At 44.5% G+C, this 23,252-nt stretch overlaps 1 protein-coding gene across 4 annotated transcripts in view; it reads right to left on the bottom strand.

The window, feature by feature from the left end:
* The window catches only part of ELMOD1 (ELMO domain containing 1), a 144,292-nt gene that overhangs the window by 49,933 nt on the left and 71,107 nt on the right, over window positions 1–23,252 (bottom strand). For 2 of the 4 annotated variants that reach the window (XM_069759132.1, XM_069759130.1), the window contains exons 3-5: window positions 13,400–13,467; window positions 3,197–3,342; window positions 1,149–1,177 (exon numbers count right to left, since the gene is read on the bottom strand). In XM_069759132.1, the coding sequence (XP_069615233.1) occupies window positions 1,149–1,177; window positions 3,197–3,341 (174 nt within the window). In that variant the 5' untranslated portion in view covers window position 3,342; window positions 13,400–13,467. The remainder of the gene's footprint in view (window positions 1–1,148; window positions 1,178–3,196; window positions 3,343–13,399; window positions 13,468–23,252) is intronic. The other 2 variants (XM_069759129.1, XM_069759131.1) reach the window with 1 other exon arrangement.

The raw sequence follows: 23,252 nt of genomic DNA, 5'->3' as shown, positions 1-23,252 counted from the left end.
TGGAAGACTATGGGATGCATTATACTATATGGAGGCTATTTAGGGGGCCATCATACAGTGTAGGAATTACAGTGACGGGGCCATCATACACTAAGCGGACCACCATACAGTGTGGAAGCCATCATACAGTTTGAGGGCTACTAAGAGGTCAGTATAGTGTGGGGGGTACTATACTGTGAGGGGGCATTATACTGTGCATCAGAGAGCATCATGCTGTGTATAGGGGAGCTGTACAGGGGGAGACTCGGGACATTATTAAATGTAAAGTGGGCACTTATTATTATAGGGGAACTCTTGTTATTGTGACTGTCAAAAGGGAACACAGAGGGGACAAAATGTGGGCACTATTTTCTAGGCTACTTGCACAGGGCATTACTATATTCTAGAGGCTTGTTTTACCATCTAGAGGGCACAGAGTACACACAGCAGGTGCAGTAATAGGGACACATACGGCAGCAGCGGCTCAGTATTGGGGTATCAGCAGGATGAGGAGTTTGTGCAGGTTAGGAGCAGATGGGGCCATTCTGGCAATGTGATTAGTCAAATGTGACTTTATTGTAATGTCCGCACACGAGTAATGGCTGGAAGGAGTTGTCATGTCGGTCTGGGCCAGACGGAAAAGACGGAAAGTGAAGAATTCCATCAGAAAGAACGTCAGCGGTAAGTCACCACCTAGAACTACACCATGATTTCTTATATGTTCTATATGACCGGTATCTACCACTATATGGTCACTATATGGCAGTAATATCAGTGTTGGTCTTTGTATAGAGATCATCTGCTGAGGTTCCACTACATCCACTATTAGGGTAGACCACCATAGCTGTAATCAGGGTTACCTGGCTAGGGACCCACTCAAAAGTTTTGCCCCCCTGAACCAACACCCTATCTACGCCTCTGGGTGGAAGCCTTTTGCTCACCTGCTCTCAGGACCCCCACTGGCCCTAAATCACGTATCGTAACTCATATGTCCTATGTGCCATTGTTTTATGAGATGGGGGAAAATTAATCGGCACGGGACTTTGGCCCTAGACATGACATGGTGTTGTAGACGGACATTTCATATGAATGCCTCCCCTCTAAAACAAAAGCAGTGGACATAGGGGGATATGGTGAATGAATTTATTAAGCTGGGAGGGAAAACGTACCTTACTTTTAGATGACTTCAAGGAGGATTCTGGAAAAAAAATGCATTAAATAAATCCCAGTGAAGCAGATGGACAATAAGCACTTTATATACAAGTCAGATCTTTCAGTGGGGGCATTTCGGCCTCATCACTTTTAGAAAGATTCAGTTCTTTACAACAAGGCTCCTTGAGACATTTTGCAAGGTAAGTGGGGGAACAAAAAAGCCAAATGCAATGCTGTAACCAGGGATCACCGGTCACCCTATATTCATAGTGGAGCCCATTACATATGATATCACAAGCAGCAATGGTTCAGATGTCCTTACCAATGGAGAGGAGCAGTAATGTGCATGTTTCTTTAAAGGGAACCTGCCACCAGGCTTTTGCCACCCCATCTGAGAGAAGCATAATACAGGGGTAGAGACCCTGATTTCAGTGATGTGTCTCTTACTGGGCTGCTTGCTGTTATTTTAAGACCACCCCACTTTTCTCTGCTGCAGATCTAGCAGTGCTCTAAATGCTGAGCCCTGTAAAAGCCCGCTCACACCACTGATTGGCAGCTTTCTGCCTATGCACAATGTACATAGAAAGTTGCAAATCAGTGGTGGGGTGAGGTCATACAGATATCGTGAATATGGAGGCCTACTTGGCAGCAGGTTTATTAGTCCTGTAGTGCTAATCTGTTGCTGATAAAACAGTGATTTTATTAAAAACACAGCAAGCAGTCTAGTAAGTGACATCACTGGAATCAGGGTCTTTGTCTCTATATTGTTCTGCTCACAGGTTAGGTGGCAAAAACCTGGTGATAGATTCCCTTTAAGTTGGTTATACAAATTCCCTCTTTAGGAGGGGAAGAGGACTTAAATTTTAATGCCACCTATTATTATTTATTGTTATAGCGCCATTTATTCCATGGCGCTTTACATGTGAGGAGGGGTATACATAATAAAACAAGTACAATAATCTTAAACAATACAAGTCATAACTGGTACAGGAGGAGAGAGGACCCTGCCCGCGAAGGCTCACAATCTACAAGGGATGGGTGAGGATACAGTAGGTGAGGATAGAGCTGGTCATGCAGTGGTTTGGTCGATCGGTGGTAACTGCAGGTTGTAGGCTTGTCGGAAGAGGTGGGTCTTCAGGTTCTTTTTGAAGGTTTCGATGGTAGGCGAGAGTCTGATGTGTTGTGGTAGAGGGTTCCAGAGTAGGGGTGATACGCGAGAGAAATCTTGTATGCGATTGTGGGAAGAGGAGATAAGAGGGGAGTAGAGAAGGAGATCTTGTGAGGATCGGAGGTTGCGTGCAGGAAAGTACCAGGAGACGAGGTCACAGATGTATGGAGGAGACAGGTTGTGGATGGCTTTGTACGTCATGGTTAGGGTTTTGTACTGGAGTCTCTGGGCAATGGGAAGCCAGTGAAGGGATTGACAGAGGGGAGAGGCTGGGGAATAGCGGGGGGACAGGTGGATTAGTCGGGCAGCAGAGTTTAGAATAGATTGGAGGGGTGCGAGAGTGTTCAAGGGGAGGCCACAGAGCAGGAGGTTACAGTAGTCGAGGCGACTTGGGGGGGATCAATCCTAAAAGTCAATATTGCCCCTTAACGAGTCTCGATTTGCAGACACGTGTTTCGGGGTGTTGCTCCTCCTCAGTGCAAAGCCTGAGATCTGATGTGGCTGTATGAGAGGACAACCTCCTTCGACCTCTTGAAGTTGGATGATGACCTGAGCAGCAGCTCTGGCTGATGTCCTGTTTCCTTACATGTATCATATCGTGCCCAAATGACAATATAAGAGTACATACTGTATAACCACATCATCAAATGCACAGATAACCCCATAGGATGGTTTTCTAAATACAATTCACCAATTACTAATCTAGGTAATATAGCTGCTTCTTGATTCAGCCGTCTTTCTGTAGGTTTAGGCACAAATTAAAATTTGGCGTTAATTTCCCAAAAATTGTAGACGCTCGAAAATGAATGTTCAAACCAGCAACTATCAAATCTGGAATTCCAACCAATATGACACGAATGGTAGAAATGAAGGAATGGCATTATACAGCAGACTTACCTAATTTTAAGGTCCGTCCGGCACCAGGTTTGTTCTTGTAGCAGATTCTCTGCAGCTCACACCGTCCGGTCAGCTTCCTCACCAGGAACTTGAGACAACGCCAGAGACAGATGCAGTAGAAGTACAACCACACCTGAACCACCATCCTGGGAAGAAAGAATAATAAAAAAAAACTTTCAAGTTATGACAAGTCTCCATAAATGAAAACTTGAAAGAATCCCTCCACTCTAAAGGAAGCACGTTGTAATAAATCCAGAGGTAAAGCAATAGATAATCTGATTGCAGGATGCTTTTGTCTACAGGTTTCTCGTTGTCCTGGTCCTATGACAGCAGCATACCGGTATGGAGACTTCTGACCGAGCACGTGAGATATTCATCTCGGACCATTAGAGCATCACCCAGTGTGAGTAAGAAACCGGAATTTTATGTAAGTCACCCGTTTACAGACTGAATTCCTTGGGTGGAGCAAGTCTTAACAAACAAAGAATATACATGTTAAATGGGTAAGTGTTTGCAAAAACAAGCAACTATCTCTTATTAAAACTGTTCTCTGTTCGAGAACAAATATTATACACTAGATGGTGGCCCGATTCTAACGCATCGGGTATTCTAGAATATGCATGTCCACGTAGTATATTGCCCAACCACATAGTATATTGCATAGCGACGTAGTATACTGGTCAGTCACGTAGTATATTGCCCAGCTACGTAGTATATTGCCCAGCCACGTATGTCCCAGGTTAAAAAAAATAAACATATACTGACCTTCCGAGGGCCCCTTGTAGTTCGGTCACATGACCGTGATGTCATTGCAGGTCCTTCTCGCGCAGGCGCGCAGGACCTGTGATGACGTCGCGGTCACATGACCGTGACGTCATGGCTGGTCTTTCTCGCGCAGGGCCTGTGATGACGTCGCGGTCACATGACCACCTCAGGAGCCTATGTTACTGGCCACCTCGGCAGACTAGGTTACTGGCCACCTCGGCAGACTAGGTTACTGGCCACCTCGACAGCCTGACATTGACCCATTATGTAGGTAAGGAGTAAGTGCAACAAGTAGGCTCTATTACTTTGGAGCCCAACGTAGAAACTGACCGGATAGTTAAATTTGACCAACCTCAGTCCCACTACACTACTCAGTTTAGACCAGCGGTGCAAAAATCCCAGTCAAAGGAGAACAGAAACATCCAGTTTCAGGGCTGTGACGCCTGTTTTGGGGCTGGACTGGTGTGTTCTTCCTGCTTGCTCAGTTCTTTCCTTTTCAATACACACTGACAGTGTACTTTCTTGCAGATTTGTCACTTCTCGTTAGACCTGGAGAGGGAGCGCACTGTCACTGGGCAAAGGAATTTAGCATTTTGAGCATGCGTCAGAATTGACAAACGACGCATGTTCAATAGAGCATAGATAAGCCCCCCAAACAGTAGGTTGGGGAAAGTAACTGCAGAGGTGACTGCAGCAGTGACCACAGCTACACATCCCTGCCGATGTCACATTTAAGTATTCCAGCATGCACTATTGATTCTCAAATGAAAGGTCATCGGGACGTTTAGGTCACAATTAGTTTATTATAGTAGATAGATGGACATTTGGGATGAAATTCAAAATTTGGTTTCAAGCCACCTTTGTAGTGGTTAAATATATTTTCAAGTACGGTAACTTTTCAGAATAAGTTGTCTTGTATGTGAACATGCAGAATAATACTATGTCTAACCATTATATGGCTGGTATCCTGCCTTTTCACCAGTTTCTCTCTCTACAAGCAATATACCGTATATATTTTCTTCTTTATCAGATAAGGTTTTTTTTAAAAAAAAAAAACACAGGTACAAGTATTACAAAACAATAAGTCTAACAGTCCTACAATCATCCTATTCCCTTCTGGTCATACATCAATCTCCTAGACAGAAAGTTTTGCATTTCCTATATATTCCTTCTTCCAATATAATAGATAAATGTATTTTATTTTACAAGTTCTTTCTGCCCTGGGACAACTGGATCAATCCACCTGGAAGCAATAAGCTTTTGACCTGATGATATGTTTCAGGGAAATTCTCTCATTTTCATACACTTAATTCGTCTATGTGGCCTCTTCCTTCTCCTCACTGCCTCGCCCCTTACCCTCTGAGTATAACGGGCTGTGTCACCACAGTAAGCCTGCAGACCGTGAACAAGACGATTCAAGCTGTTTTTTCCAAAGTGGATGAAACGGGCTGTGGAAACATTATACTTAATGATTAGCGAGTGTACTCGTTGCTCGGGTTTTCCCGAGCATTCTCGGGTGGTCTCCGAGTATTTGTAAGTGCTCGGAGATTTAGTTTTCATAGCCGCAGCTGAATGATTTACAGCTACTAGACAGCTTGAATACATGTGGGGATCCCCTAGCAACCACTGTAGAGGCATCATACTATGGAGGGGGGGGGGGAATAATACTGTATGGTTGCCATGAAAGGTGAATCATTATAGGTGAGAACACAGAGAGGCTACAGTAGGAGAACAATTACAGAGTTTGTGACTCATTACATGTCCCGATTTTTAAAAGTTGGGAGGTATGTCCATCCGTGAATGGTCCTACACGGTGTAAGCCTGGATAATCCTATGGATTATTTTTTTGAAGGGGCCTGGTGGGTAGAGCTGGGGGCCAATTAGGACTTTTGCCATGGTACCCACATGATTTCTATGTATACCCCTGCCTGAGTTCATGTCAAGCTGAATATTGGCACAGTATTTCTTTATTTTTTGCAAGTTGCAAGAAGAATGATAAAATGCTCTGTAAAACAGTGAGACCGTTGGCTCCCAGGAGTCTACCACACAGAAAGAATTAATAAGAGCCATGAGCTACAACCAGATCCGTCTGTAGCAGATACACATCCCCTCTCCACGAAACTCCTGCGCTAGGCGAGCGGCACAGCGTGAGAAGTTTGACTTACACTTCAATTCTTAAGACACCAAAAGGAAATATTCAAAATACCAGTATTCAGCAAGAAAAATGAGATTTGGTAGAAGCTTCTCTTGCCAATAGATATCAAATATATTTTATTTATCACCATCACCATATTTGATACCATTTTGACACCAAAAATAAGCCTGAAGGGTTGAGATAAAATTGAATTCCCATGTACTGAAGGACCTACGATTGCATTATGATGTATGTGACTAGTAATTTGGGGTCTTTGTGTATAGATGAATTAGTATGGCAGTGCACAAGCTCTGTCCTAGGGTGGAGGTAAACTATATAATGCAGTGTTTTGCACTGAAGACCGTGAGAAACTGACCTATCAGACAGCAGTGGGGGCCGGTGGGGACTGTACAGTTTCACCACTGCTAAAGTGTTTCGAAGAGAGGTTTCTGACCACTTCCAGAGTGCTCCTTTTAATCCAGTTGAGCTGCCTGTGAATTCTGTACAAATGACTGGAGATCATTTTGAAAGGAATTCTGACAACCGACAGCGGAAGCCAGTTGCGGAAGAGAGTCTGACCAGAGAGTGTGCCCAGCATCTGGGATTGTGTTATAACATTGAAGCATAGGGGTAACTTGAAGTTACAAAACCACATCGGTAACATTACATGCTCAAGATGTGTAATTATAATATTAAAAAGCTTCTTGTGAAGCTGAGGAGCTCTTGGACTCCAGGCATCCCCATCGCGAGACTTCTGGTCATAACAGATAAAATACGCATGGGATGATGGACTTATGGCTCATCATCATCTCGTGCTAAGTAATGTATTTGCATGAGCTACCACATTAAGTGCTAATAGCTCAAAGAACATTTTTTGTTCGCACTGTCAGACTAGGTCAACTGGAGAACATGATTCTGAAGGTCTAACTATCCTCTGCGAAGACCATGTGCTCATCCACTAATAACTCGACCATGATCTATATTGTTATGATTGCACATAATTATTTATTTTACATAGCGCCATCATATTCCGCAGAGTTTTACAGAGATCGTCGCCGCTGTCCCCTTTGGGGCTCACAATCTAAATTTACTTTCTGTATGTCTTGGAGTGCGGGGGGAAACTAGAGAACTCAGAAGAAACCCATGCAAACACAGGGAGAACATACAAAATCCTTGCAGATAATGTCCTTGGTGGGATTTTAATCACCACTGCGCTGCCCCACATATATAAGATATATCAACATTACGATCGAATAGGTTGCGGCCATCCTTTAACAAACAGATCATAGTCATAGGTGACACCACAGTCACCTCCAAACAAGGTTGTCTTCTGCTTCATATTTGCAGCTCATTATCGTTTCAGAGCCTCGGTCAACAGGAGGATCCTCTGGTGGATCACTGTGATCCTAACTGCATGACATCTCTTATTGCATGGTCTTCTACAAACAAGAATATATATGTGTATGGTTAGAGATTTACATCCTGACCTCTAATAACTCTTGAGTAATCTTTTCGGACAGGATGCTTATGTAATACTCTGCAAAGTCTAAAACTATTTCTTTAATTGTTGATGGTACCAGAGATTTTTTCAGCGTCAGAAAGACTAACATGATCAAGAAAACAGCATATCTTTTATGGCAGTGTTCCCCAAGTCCGGTCCTCAAGAGCCACCAACAGGTCATGTTTTCAGTATTTCCTTAGTATTGCACAGGTGATAACTGCATCACCTTCACAGGCAATAATTCCATCACCTGTGCAATACTAAGGAAATCCTGAAAACATGACCTGTTGGTGGCTCTTGAGGACCGGAGTTGGGGAACACTGTTTTATGGGCTAGGGTTAATATACTTACTTTGGTGGCATAATCCCTCGCAATTCTGAAACCAAGAGCAATTCATTTTTGATTCCTGAAAGAAGAGCACTTTTCTCTGACCCAGTTCCTGATCTAGGATATAGTACAACTGCGGACTTCTGGTCTTTTCTTTTATGCCGCCCACGGCATGAACCACCAACATTTCAGAAGCTTAAGGATTTATCTGTTAAAATCATGTCCATCCGACTTGAAGATATCGTTAGAGATCACAGCCAAGATGTAATAAATAATGTATCATCACTGACAGCAATGCAGTGTACTGTGGTATTGGCTAATTAATGGAGTTTACGTCAAGTTATGTAAGAATCTGGGGAATTGAAGGGTCGATCTGGTGTCAAAGGAAGAGTGCAATGATTTGTGAAGAAAACATATACGTATATATGGACAAAAGTATTGCGATGCACCTCTTAATCATTAAATTCAGGTTTTTCATTTAGTCCGATTGTCCCTAGTGTATGATATCCGATCTCTTGCCATCTCATCTGCTTTAACTCATGTGTGACCAAATAGCTCTTTGTACGGAGCTCACCAATATCTGTGTGGTCCTGTGCCCCCACTGATAGCTTCATGGCATGGGCTTCCATGCAGCTGAAAGCTTTACATAACCAAGAACAACGTAGTATGGACTTTGGAGCAGAGGAAACATGCTCCGTGGAGTGATGGATCTCCTCTATCTGGGGTCTAATGGATGAGTCTAGGTTTAAAGAATGCCAGAAAAACATTACCCAGCTGGTTGTATTGTGCCAGCTGTAAAGTTTGGTGGAGGAGGGATAATCCTGTGGGCTGTTTTTCAGGGGTTGGCCTTGGCCCCTTAGTTCCAATAAAGGGGAATGTTAACGCATAGCATATAAAACATAGTTCAAAAACTGAAGCTTCCAACTGGTATGGGTACAGTTTTATGAAGGCTCTTCATTGTTCAAACAGGACTGTGACCAATGCAAGATCAATAAAGGCATGGTTGGATACATTTAGTGTGGAAAAACATGACCGGCTGCACAGAGCCCCAACCTCAACCCTACCAAATATCTTTGGGAAGAACTTGAGAAGAGATTGTGAGCCATGGTCATGGTCCAAGTTTAAAACAGTGAGCTTTCCCACAGGCTATTCTTTACAGGTTCCCATGCAAATTAAAATTTTATCTTTACTCTATACTACTGGTGGCAACAGAGAATTATAACTTAAATCACAAGTCCGACCTAATGTATTCCATTACACTACCTCCTCATCCCACCCTCTCTCTGTTGGGAGTCCCCAAAGGCTCTGTCCTGGGGCCCCTACTTTTTTCCATCTATACCCTTGGCCTAGGACAACTCAAAGTCCCATGTCCTCCAGTACCGCCTGTATGCTGACGACACTGAGATCTACCTCTCTGGCCCAGATGTCACCTCTCTGCTGTCCAGAATCCCAGAGCGACTATCAGCCATATCGTGCTTCTTCACCTCTCGCTTCCTAAAACTCAATGTAGACAAAACGGAACTCATAATCTTTCCTCCATCTCACGTATCTCCTCTACCCGATCTATCTATTATGGTAAACGGCATCACGATCTCTCCCGCACCTGACATTCGCTGCCTCGGAGTAACTCTCGCCTGTGCCCTGTCCTTCAAACTGCATGTCCAAACTCTTGCCACCTCCTGTCACCCCCAACTCAAAAATATTGCCAGAATCCATCCCTTCCTCAGCCCTCAGTCTACTAAAACTCTTGTGCATGCCCTCATCTCCCGCCTCGATTACTGCAACACCCTCCTCTGTGGCCTCCCCGTTCTCTGCCTGGCTAATTCACCTCTCTCCTCGCTACTCCCCTGTTTTTCCCCTCTGCAAATCCTTCCACTGGCTCCCATTTCCCCAGCGAATCCAGTTCAAACTACTAACACTGACCTACAAAGCCATCCTGTCCCCTCCCTATATCTCTGAACTAATCTCTACTGATGAGCGAGTGTACTCATTGCTTGGGTTTTCCAGAGCACGCTCGGGTGATCTCCGAGTATTTGTTAGTGTTCGGAGATTTAGTTTTCATCGCCTCAGCTGAATGATTTACAGCTACCACCCAGTCTGAGTACATGTGGGGGTTGCCAGGTTGCTAGGAAATCCCCACATGTAATCAAGCTGGCTAGTAGCTGTAAATCATTCAGCTGCGGCGATGAAAACTAAATCTCCGAACACTAACAAATACTCGGAGACCACCCGAGCGTGCTCGGGTAAATCCGAGCAACGAGTACACTCGCTCATCACTACTAATCTCCCAATATCTTCCCTCATGTAATCTTCGATCCTCCCAAGACCTCCTACTGCCCTCCACACTTATTTGTTCCTCACACAACTGCCTCCAAGATTTCTCCCGAATATCCCCCATCCTCTGGAATTCTACGCCTCAACACGTCCGATTATCCACCACCCTCAGATCCTTCAAATGGAACCTGAAAACCCATCTCTTCAGGAAAGCCTACAGCCTGAAATAACCATTCTGCTGCCTCACCACCACCAGAGCTGTTGCCTCACTACCACCAGAGCTACCGCCTCACCACCACCAGAGCTGTCGCCTCACTACCACCAGAGCTACTGCCTCACCACCACCAGAGCTGTCGCATCACTACCACCAGAGCTACCGCCTCACCACCACCAGAGCTGCCGCACAGCATAGGCAGCATCAATAGTAAAAAGTTGGTCACACAGGGTTAATAGCAGCGTTAAAGGAGTGCGTTACACCGCGGCATAACGCGGTCCATTAACGCTGCCATTAACCCTGTGTGAGCGCTGACTGGAGGGGAGTATGGAGCAGGCACTGACAGCCGCGACCAATCAGCGACGCGGGATTTCCGGGACAGACAGAAAGACAGACGGACAGACGGAAGTGACCCTTAGACATAAGCGCCATTTATTTGATGAAGCAATCTGTTAACATCTTCTAACCACGGTAATACATTACACATTTCTCCACTGATTGCAATTACTCTTTAAACGGAATCTGCCATTGGGTTTCTGCCATTAGACCACCAGCGTGTCATTACGCAGCTAGTGTTTAGCCTTTCAAAAACACCCATGTCAAAAAACATGTGTTTTATCATTAGGCAGTAAAAAAACAAACTTACATAATACCAAGGAGGAGTCCATCAGCAGAAGACAGCACAGTGCACAGATAAAGCAGGGGAAAGCATTTGCCACTTCATTGTGCACATCCAGCATGGCCCTCAGCTTCATCTGCACAATACACACGTTCCTGCTGCTACTTGACTTTTAATCCGATCTTGGTGAGGTATGAATTCTTTCCCAACCTAATATCAATGGGTTTTGACATGGCCATTTCTGGAATCATAAACCTCATCTGTATTTTATCTAATGAACTACACCCGAACTGCTTCATCTGTTGCATCACTTCCCTGGTTGTATAGCGTACTGGGGTACTTCATGGCTGCAGCCCTTGTGGTCAAGGGTAATAATGGACCAATGCTTGTTTCCATGGTGGCCTGGCTTAGTTGATGAGAGCAAAAGCTCAATCCCTGATGGTTAAAGTCCATTTAACTAGTGTTCTTTGATAATAGAGGGATTGATGCCCATTTCTCCAGGTCCAGCAAGAGTATTCCTATCTTCCCATGGTTCAGTGATGTTTGCCCTGTTTTGTATTCCTACCTCCAGGTGAGTATAATAAAAGTTATTTTTCTTCTCTTACAGGTCGGGTTGGGGGCAGATATACATCATTATAGAATCCTCTATATCATCCCTGAAAGGTGATGACTGGATCTCTTATTGGCCAAATCTGGTGACAAGTTCCCTTTAAAGAAGAATTTATACTTTATTTAGGAACTTAAGGTCCAACATCTTGGCTAAACGATAATATAACGTTTTTAGTAGTCAAGAAAATTTAAACATCTACTGATGTACTATGAAAAAACAAGTAATTATTTGGCAGAAGAATCACATATATTCTTATGCTGCTCATTGCACATAAATGTCTTCCAATTATCACGTTTGATTTAGTTTTTTCGGTCACTAGATCTCACATAACATCGACCTTTGACAGCAGGTGGGCTAGTTGCAGACCAAGAAGGCTTTCCAAAAAAGTAGTACACTAGTAGTCGCGCAGGATCCGTTGGACTCCTTGTGCCTCGCTGTGGCACGTGTCTTTGTCACCGCATCTTGCGATGCACTGACGGAGGGGCGCCCAAGCTAGGAAGCTACCGACACAGATGGTTACCTACTTTCCATACTGGCGGAAATATGATGAAAATAAACTTACTTGGGGTCCAATGGACCCCACGCGTCTAATTGAAGGTTAAACAACTACTAATCAGTGTTCACTCCAGTTACACATGTCAGGATGTGGACTGTCTTAGCCCGTTCCTGCCTGGAAGTATACATAAATGTAATGTAAATGGCGTTATGCGGTTTTTATCCATTTAATATCCATGTATATAATCCTTATGTGATGTGATATAACAATGTGCAGAATAGCGGGGTTAATGTGGGAGCCCCATTAATGTGTTTTTATAGATAAAAGGGGAAAGGATATTAGTAATATAAAGTAAGGGTAGGGAGTTGATAAGAAATAGTTAAAGTTAGGTACAAGCGCACAGATGGCAGGGGAAGGCAACAATAGTGTTAATAAAAGAGCGATTGAAGTGAGTCGGTAGTAGATGAAAAGAAAAGCAAGTTCAATGATGAGGTCAAGTGGGCTCCTGCGGCCAACGTGGGCCTATTACTCGGGGCAATGGATTATAACTCCTCCATGCGGCTCCGTCGGTCGGGCCCGGGATCTCGAGACTGGTGTTGGGGCCATTGGGCACATCATACCTGGGCCCGGGATCTCGAGACTGGTGTTGGGGCCATTGGGCACATCATACCTGGGCCCGAGATCTCGAGACTGGTGTTGGGGCCATTGGGCACATCATACCTGCAGAACTGCAGGGAAAGATGGACGCAAAGACGCGAATGAACGTAACAGACCCGGGTGGACTGCCATTGGTGAAGAAGAATCCCTAGTGTTAGTGGAGACAGGAGGGAAAGGACGCTCCAAGTAGAACGAGCACTAGGGCTGAAGTTATGTCCAGTACCTGAGGGAAGGACTGAAACCGGTTGTGCTCTATCCCACATGCTCCACTGTAATGACGGTGAGCTGTTCAGGAAATGTTTGACTGTTGAAAAGCACTTGATGTCCCCTGGATTGTGTGCGATGGTTCCAGAAGATGGAAACCTGGAGCCAATGGTCCACAACTGAGTGTGATGCACCTCACACCTATCAGTACACTGGGACAGGGACACAATTTTTCTGTAGGGTGCCAGAGCAGGAACTCGTCCACGACTACCATTTTTGGGAACCTTACACCCAGCACCTCCAGTATATTCACACAAAGATTAGTTTATAGTCTACTATTAATTGGAATACACATGGTTAGTAGGAAGAGGAACAGCACGGGGTCTTACTTCCTACAGTTACCTGCAAGTTATTCAACTGTTTCTCTTGGTTTATAGTTGTTTGCATCAAATATGCACGGAGCCAGCACTCTATGGAGAGAAATAATCATCATATCAATATATGTACTATATATATTATATGTACTATATATCTATATATGTAGAATCTAATTCTGCAAACCAATAGTGGGCGTTAATCGCATTCAGTATTTAAAGGCAGCCTTCCTCCTTTATGGTACAATGGATATAGAATTTAGACAATATTTCACAGACCTAAACATACCGGTAAACAAACAACTACAAAATCCCAGGCTAACTTTTTTTTTTTAATCCACCATACAGTTCCAGAGATATGGACTTTTTTATTTACTGCTAATTTTTATACATTTTATCAAGAGGGCGTGGATCACAGGATCCTCTGGGGCGTGTCTTTAGGCTGCTCTGTAATGTTAACCTGAGAGGCGTCCCCTTAGTAAAGACCATGAAAAGGACAATATCTCTGGAATATTAAAAAAATAAATGTACTGGAGTATAAGTTGGCATGCACGCAAAATAGGAGCATGTTCACACTGACTGGCCATTAAACAGACAAAACCTAAGACAGAAACAAAATGAACGCATACCCTGCCGTATGTAAACACGTAAAATGACGAGTGTGAGCATGCCTTCATTGTTCATGCATGTCAACTCATTCTCCAGTTACATTTTTTGGGTTTAGTTTCAGATTTCTGCATTTGGTTGGTGCAGGTAAGAGTGTAGCCTCCGTTTTTTTGACCTGGACATTACGTTTATATAGCTTTCCGTTTGCTGGTTATCTATATTCGGGACCGGTCCTGCCCCGGCCCTTATTCAGATTGACATCACTTTGACACCAAGTAAGGTTTTAATGGTAGAGGTTAGGGCAATCCTGGATTGGGTACAACTTGACGCTCGTGGGATGGCTTTTACACTTTTTTTTTGCCCTATGTTGTTTGTATGCATTATGGCTTTTACGTGTTTACTTACAGCAGGGTATATGTACATTTTGTTTCCGTCTTAGGTTTTGTCTGTTTAATGGCCAGCCAGTGTGGCTCCAATGCAGAGCAATCCATGTTCATGGTTACAGACTACACGTCTCCGCAGTGTATCATATTCTCTTCCATCTGTCCCCAAAATTATTGTTGATCTAGCAAAAGTAGGATAGTGAAAAGTATGTGGTTGGAGGGAGTGGAGTAAGGGCCAATTGTTGTCATTGTTCCATTCCCAATGGACACAGTAAATTCGAAGCGGTATTTTAATCCGAGGTATATATCCACATTACTGTACATGACAATCTAATAAAAGGGAACTTCCACCATTGTAGTCAAAGAGGGTCCTTTGTTCCCATATTTAGCGGAAAAAGGAATCCGGATGACAATATAATGAGCACAGCTATCCCCATAGTTCATGAGAGGCACTGAACACAGAAGTTAGAGATGGCTTGGGGGGCCGCACAGAATGGTATCTCAAGTCACTTGTGAAGCCTAGACTGCAGGTTGTGTGCCCCAATTAAATGAATGAAGGTCAAGCCAGCAACATTTTACCAGATTTGATCAGCCATCTAATGTGCATGAGGCCAAGCTCAACATATGCTGAGAGAGGTGGCTTATTCCTCTCTCCCCATTACGAACACGTGCCGAGCCGAGCGTACACGTGTATGAGGGAGTCCGCAATCTATTCAGAGTATTAATAAACTCAACTCTTTATTGTTAACCATAGAGACCCCTGTAATTACGAGCGTTGGCCGACAGCTGTCTCCTCCGGCTCCTTCATACAATGGAATGCTTGAATCGACGGAACGCTCCTGTGTTCTCTGTAAGACTCCTCTGATAATGGCTCTAAGGAGAATAAAAGGATCACTTGTTGGACATCAAATGTGCTGATCCTTCTTTGCACCAACATCACCTGTTGAGGAACAATCATAAAAGCGGTGTTTCGACCGGACACGTGCAGTTGGGGGCCCGCCGACGCCAGCACAAACTTCAACTGGATGTGCATCCTCTGAAGCACATTCAGTTAACATGTATTACGGTGTAGAGACCAGTCAGGTCCGTGCGTGGCAATACACGCTGCCGGGCAATCAAAGGCCAGCAACTGACGTCAGTGTGCATGTGACTGGGGGCGCATGGAAGTGATGTCATGCGCTCCTGTAGCTTGCACGCTACCGGCTTCAGAAGAGCATAAAGCACGGCGGGGGAGAAAAGGGAAGGTGAGTATAATGGTGTATTTTTTCCATGCATTAAAGAACAGCAGCAGAATGGGGGATATATATTTAACAGGATGGGGAACATACATACCGGGATGGGGGATATATACTAGGGTGGGGCTCAGGATAAGGGACATATATACCAGGATGGGGGATATGCAGTGGCATGTTTGGGCACCCCTGGTCAAAATTACTGTTATTGTGAACAGTTAAGCAAGTTGAAGATGAAATGATCTCTAAAAGGCTTAAAGTTAATGATGACACATTTCCTTTGCATTCTAGGCAAATGTAAAATTATATATACAGTCAATTTTTACAGTTTAGAAAATTACAAAAAGGAAAATGGGCTCATGCAAACGTTTGGGCACCCTGCATGGTTAGTACCTAATAATACCCCCTTTTGCAAGTATCACAGCTTGTAAATACTTTTTGTAGCCACTTCTTGTTTGAGGGATTTTCATCCACTCTTCCTTGGAAAAATTCTTCCAGTTCTCTGAGGTTCCTGGGTCGTCTTGTATGCACTGCAAGTTTGAGGTATAACCACAGATTTTCAATGATGTTCAGATCAGGGGACTGTGAGGGCCATTGTAACACCTTCAGCTTGTGACTTTTGAGGTTGTCTGTTGTGGATATTGGCATGTGTTTATGATCATTATTAGACAGCCTGAATACATGTGGGGGTTGCCTGTTTGTTACAGAATCCCCACATGTATTCAGGCTGTCTAGCAGCCGAAAATCATGCAGCTCCGGCGACTCAAACATAATCTCCGAGCACGCCCAAAATACTCGGAGAAAACCAAAGTAACAAGCACACTCGCTCATGACTAATCATTATTCATAGAAGCCATCCTCTTTTCAAGTTCAGCTTTTTACAAATGGTGTTATGTTTGCATCAAGAATTTGTTGAAATATCATTGAATCCCATGCTTCCCTCTACCTGTGAAATGTTCCCCGTGCTATTGGTTGCAAGACAACACCAAAGCATGATTGATCCACCCTCATGCTTAATGGTTGTTCCTTTCCTGAAATTCTGTGCCCTTTTATCTCCACACATACTTTTCATCACTGTGGCCAAAGAATTTTATTTTAACTTCATAGGTCCACAGGACTTGTTTCCAAAATGCATCAGCCTTGTTTAGATGTTCTTATGCATACTTCTGATGCTGAATTTTCTGCTGAGGACGCCGGAGATGCTTTATTCTGATGACTCTTCCATGAAGGCATATTTGTGCAGGTGTCTCTAAACAATAGAACAATGTACCACAACTCCAGAGTCTGCTAAATCTTTCTGAAGGTCTTTTGCAGTCAAGAAGGGGTTCTGATTTGCCTCTCTAGTAATCCTCTCACTGAAATTTAGCTTGGTCTTCTAGACCTTATCTTGACCTCTGCTGTTCCAGGTCACTGCCATTTCTTAATTACATTTCAAACTGAGGAATGAGCAACTTGAAAACACTTTGCTATCTTCTTATAGCCTTTCTCTGCTTTGTGGGCCTCCACCATTTTCAGAGTGCTAGGCAGCTGCATAGAAGAACCCATGGCTGCTGTTTTTTGGCACAATCTGCAAGAGTGCCTAAACCTTTGCATCGCCACATTTTACTTTTTGTAATTTTTTTAAACGTGAAAAATTACCGTATATACTCGAGTATAAGCCGAGATTTTCAGCCCAAATTTTTGGGCTGAAAGTGCCCCTCTCGGCTTATACTCGAGTCAATGTGGGTGGCAGGGTCGGCGGGTGAGGGCGCTGAGGTATACTTACCTAGTCCCAGCGATCCTCGCGCTGTCCCTGCCGTCCCACGGGCTTCTGTGCTGCAGCTTCTTCCCCTCTTCAGCGGTCACGTGGGACCGCTCATTAGAGATATGAATAAGCGGCTCCACCTCCCATAGGGGCGGAGCCGCCTATTCATTCCTCTAATCAGCGGTGCCGGTGACAGGAAGAGCTGCGGCACCGAAGACCAGGCAGAGGGACAGCGCGAGGATCGCCAGGACTAGGTAAGTATAGCATATTCACCTGTCCTCGTTCCAGCCGCCGGGCGCCGCTCCATCTTCCCGGCGTCTGCGCTCTGACTGTTCAGGCAGAGGGCGCGATGACGCATACAGTGTGCGCGGCGCCCTCTGCCTGATCAGTCAGAGCAGAGACACCGGGAAGATGGAGGCGCCGGAACGAGACGCCGGGAGCTGCAATCAAGGGAGGTGAGTATGTGGATTTTTTTTTTAATGCAGCAGCGGCGGCAGAGATTTCTATGGGGCACAATGAACGGTGCAGAACACCGTATATGGCACAGCAATGGGGCACAATGAACGGTGCAGAGCACCGTATATGGGCACAGATATGGGGCACAATGAACGGTGCAGAGCACTGTATATGGCACAGCAATGGGGCACAATGAACGGTGCAGAGCACCGTATATGGCACAGCAATGGGGCACAATGAACGGTGCAGAGCACCGTATATGGGCACAGATATGGGGCACAATGAACGGTGCAGAGCACTGTATATGGCACAGCAATGGGGCACAATGAACGGTGCAGAGCACCGTATATGGCACAGCAATGGGGCACAATGAACGGTGCAGAGCACTGTATATGGCACAGCAATGGGGCACAATGAACGGTGCAGAGCACCGTATATGGCACAGCAATGGGGCACAATGAACGGTGCAGAGCACCGTATATGGCACATCTATGGGGCACAATGAACGGTGCAGAGCACTGTATATGGCACAGCAATGGGGCACAATGAACGGTGCAGAGCACTGTATATGGCACAGCAATGGGGCACAATGAACGGTGCAGAGCACCGTATATGGCACAGCAATGGGGCACAATGAACGGTGCAGAGCACCGTATATGGCACAGCAATGGGGCACAATGAACGGTGCAGAGCTCCGTATATGGCACAGCTATGGGGCACAATGAACGGTGCAGAGCACTATATGGGGCACAGCTATGGGGAAATAATGAACGGTGTAGAGCACTATATGGCACAGCTATGGGGAAATAATTATCTATTTTTATTTTTGAAATTCACCGGTAAATGCTGCATTTCCACCCTAGGCTTATACTCGAGTCAATAAGTTTTCCCAGTTTTTTGTGGCAAAATTAGGGGGGTCGGCTTATACTCGGGTCGGCTTATACTCGAGTATATACGGTACTATTGTTTTCCTTAAAAATACAAAGGAAATATGTCATCTTTAACTTTAGGCTTTTAAGAGATCATTTATTCTTAAAGGGGTGCCCAAACTTTTACATGCCACTGTATATACCAGGATGGGGCCAGGATGAGAAACATATACAGTGGGGAAAATAAGTATTTGATACACTGCAGAATTTGCACGTTTTCCCATCTACGAAGAATGGAGAAGGTTTGTAATTTGTGTCTTAAGTACACCTCAATTGTGAGAGAGAAGCTAAAAAAAAAAAAAAAAAAAACATAAAATCACACTGTATGATTTTTACATAATTACAGTAAATTGCATTTTTTTTTGCATGAAATAAGTATTTGATAACCTACCTACCAGCAAGAATTCTGGCTCTCGCAGACCTGTTAGCTTTTCATTAAGAAGCCCTCCTACTCTGCTCTGATTACCTGTATTAATTGCACCTGTTTGAACTAGTTACCTCTCCACCATGGCCAAGACCAAAGAGCTGTCTAAGGACACCGGGGACAAATCTGTAGACCTGCACAGGGCTGGAATGAGCTACAGGACAATAGGCAAGCAGCTTGATGAGAAGGCAACAACTGTTGGCACAATTATTAGTAAATGGCAGAAACACAAGATGACTGTCAATCTTCCTTGATCTGGGGCCCTATAAAAGATCTTGCCTCGTGGGGTAAGGATGATTCTAAGAAAGGTCAAGAATTAGCCCAGAACTACATGGGATTACCTGGTCAATGACTCAAAGAGAGATGGGACCACAGTATGAAACATTACCATTAGTAACACACCATGCCGTCATGGATTAAAATCCTGCACGGTACGCAAGATCCCCTCTGCTCACACCAACACATGTCCAGGTCTGTTTGAAGTTCACTAATGACCATCTGGATGATCCAGAGGAGGTATGGGAAAAAGTCATGTGGTCAGATGAGACAAAAATAAAACTTTTTGGTATCAACTCCACTCGCCGTGTTTGGAGAAAAAAGAATGATGAGTACAACCCCAAGAACACCGTCCCAACCATGAAGCATGGTGGAGGAAACATTCTTTGGGGGTGCTTTTCTGCAAAGGGGACAGGAAGACTGCATCGTATTGAAGGGAAGATGTATGGGGTTATGTATTGCGAGATTTTGGCCAACCTCCTTCTCTCTGCTGAAGATGGGTCGTGGCTGGGTCTACCAGCATGACAATGACCCGAAGCACACAGCCAAGGCAACTAAGCAGTGGCTCCGTAAGAAGCATTTCAAGTTCCTGGAGTGGCCTACCCAGTCTCCAGACCTGAACCCAATAGAAAATCTTTGGAGGCAGTTGAAACTCAATGTTGCTCAGCGACAGCCCCGAAACCTGAAAGATCTGGAGAAGATCTGTATGGAGGAGTGGACTAAAATCTCTGCTGCAGTGTGTGCAAACTTGGACAAGAACTACAGGAAATGTCTGACCTCAAAAAAGGATTCTGAACCAAATATTAGATTCTGTTTTTTTTACTGTATCAAATACTTATTTCATGCAATAGAATGCTAATTAATTATTTAAAAATCATACAATATGATTTTCAGCTTTTCTTATTTTTAGATTCTGTCTCTCACAGTTGATATGTACCTACGATAAAAATTACAGACCTCTCCATTCTTTGGAGTTGGGAAAACTGGCAAAATCGGCAGCATATCAAATACGTATTTTCCCCACTGTATACCAGAATGGAGGGCATATATATACCAGGATGGGAGGGGCCCGTTCCAAAACATGCACCAGGGCCCATCAGACTCTAGTTACGCCACTGGTCAGAAGGCCTGTATAGACATTAGACTGCTGGCTGATCTTTCCAATAATCGATAGGTATGGACGACTGTAGTCCAATGTGTAAGGGAGCTGTAGCGGGGGGCCGTGGTCATCCCGGTTTATAACCTCTTAAGTGCCGTTGTCATGATTGATAGCAGCATCAAAGAGTTTAAACTGCTGCAGTCACTCTTGGGTTTCTGGAAGGTGGAAGTCACTAAGGGGTTTAATCCTAGAAACCCCTTTAAAAAGGACTTCATTTTATCACTGTACAAATTTGACACATTCTCACACAGACACATAGAGCATAAAGATACCTAACAAACTTACAATATCTCTGCCACTATTAGAAGAGGTACCGGAGCTAGTACCATGTCCAACTTGGCCACATTGACAGACGTTAACATGTTTTCACTGGGCAACTGCTTTATCACCTATCCTTAGCAAAGATCAAAACTTGTTGATCGATGTTAGCCTACCGTGGAGACCCGCCTCGATTGGCAGAACAGGGAACCTTTTCCTTCTGCTAGAATGGAGCAGCAGTGCAGACGCTAGACCACCACCCCATTCCTTCCTAAAGTTCTGTACTCTGTATTTTCCGGTAGCCCCATGAAGAATTAATGGAGTTTTGGTTAGGAGTCCGACCTATTTTGTAAGAGAAATAAAGATGCTCTGTTGAGGTCAACAATTTCCAGTTCTGTCCATCATTGTGGATTCCAGTGCTCGGACCTCCACCCCGATCAGTAAGTAGTCACCTATTCTGTGGAAGGGCAATAATTTTTTTTTAACCAGATAACCCCTGTGACAAAGTCACTGGTAAAGTGCTGGAGGGCAGATACGTTTCACTACGCTTAATGGCATCAGTGACATAAAACTCATAGATTTTCCTCCAGCAAACTAAGTGCTGTGAGGGGTTAACCGCTAATTTACATAACGGATTGGGTTTCATGTGGACGACCATATACTGGGTGGGAGGTTGTCCACCTTATCTCCACACATGGGTGTAGGCTGGGGGCTTAAATAGCTGGCTTACTGAGGCAGTCAGGGTTCAGTAGGCCTGGAGAGTGGAGCTCCAGTGCGTTGTTTCCGGTGAAGGAAAACTGAACCTTTGGATGCCGATTTCTCCTGAGCGGGTGGACTTCCCGCACATGAATGGACTGTTATAGTATTTTGTTTTATTTTCCAGTTTTGCCCTGAGGGGCTGTGTTTATTTTGTCCTAACTGTGGTTTATGCCGCATGTCTATAATAAACCCGTGAAAGGACTTAAAGAGACAGTGTTCCTGTGCCTACCTCTGTGTCAACTGAGTGAGTCACCCTACCAAACCCTTTTAACTCCGAGGTGGGGTACGTTTGTAAATTTTTGCTGTGGGGCCTTATGATTCCTGTGAGCGCTTCTGTACAGAATCCATGTATAAATAGGCGGGGTGGATTTATACGACCTGATTATAACATGGTTAATGAAGATGTAAAATAACTTAGCATATAGCGATGTTTGGAGAATTTTGATTGTACGGTCACAAATAAAAGGTGGTGACAGAAAGCGGTCACAACGGCCCACGTATATAATGTGGAGGTAATGATACGCCGGCTAAAGAAAAGAGATTAGAAGGAAATGAAACCGTTGTGAACACATCCGTGAGTCACCGCTCGGGCTGTGAATGGCACCTCCTAGTGTCATATTGTTTGTAAAGTCATTTCTGGGAATCAAGCACCTGTCCACAACGGCAGTGTGAATGCTCTGTGATACGACTTCTGGAGCCTACGCGGTGCCAGCGCTGCGGTGCCAGCGCTGCGGTGCCGAGATTCTTACATAAAGGAGACTTAGAAATCCCACAGCGTGGCAGATGTTGAAGAACAGCAATTACCAGCAGACTGAGAGGCAGCTTGGCAACCACAAGGACCAGCTCGGCAAAGAGTCAAATATATATCTCTATAAAATGACTGATCAAACCAAGCACATGCGCTCAGTGCACTCTTGGCGTGGCGGAGCAATTCAGCGCACCTTCCCTACTCGCGGTCCATTTATCTCCGCCATTCTCTAGGTCCTGTAAGGTCAGAGCTGGCAATCAAGGTAGAGGGAAACGGAGATAGATGCAAAAGAAACAGGCGGGAAGCTGTACCTATCTACTTGCCCATGGCAAGGGTGAACTGTGCACCCACTCATTGGTTTGAGTAGTCATTTTGTGCCGACAGACTCCCTTTTAAGGGTTTGTCCCATACAGAACATTTATTGTGGGTCAACAGGATATGTGATAAATGATGTATACGCTAAGTGTTGGAGGTCTGGCCACTGGGAACAATGGTCCCAAAGTCCCCTGGGTGAACAGCGCACTAATGGGCATGTGCGATCTCTGCTTAACGATCTAGAGGAATGGTGGCCACACACTATTTCTCCATTCACATACGTGTATTTGGACCCCCTAATTCTCGTGATCAGGAGGGAGAACAGATTCCCAGTGATCATACTGTAAGTAGGTGATATATAATGCTTACGGCACATCTACTTTTGTTCTGTTCCTTTAAAAATTGCCACTTCCCAGTGTTGGTTGTTCCCATCAGAAAATATTCCTGGGGGCTAACCCTCCACCCTCCATCAATTCAAAACATCCATTTTTAATTGACTCATGGATTTAAAAGACCCCAGTTCCCTCAAGTTCAAACCTTTAGACTAATTAATCCTAGATAAAGGGGATGTCCACTTTTTTTTTTTTCACTT

Source organism: Ranitomeya imitator, chromosome 3 (assembly GCF_032444005.1).
Source record: "Ranitomeya imitator isolate aRanImi1 chromosome 3, aRanImi1.pri, whole genome shotgun sequence".
NCBI classification, from domain to species: domain Eukaryota; kingdom Metazoa; phylum Chordata; class Amphibia; order Anura; family Dendrobatidae; genus Ranitomeya; species Ranitomeya imitator.
This window is presented reverse-complemented; position numbering and strand designations above follow the sequence as displayed.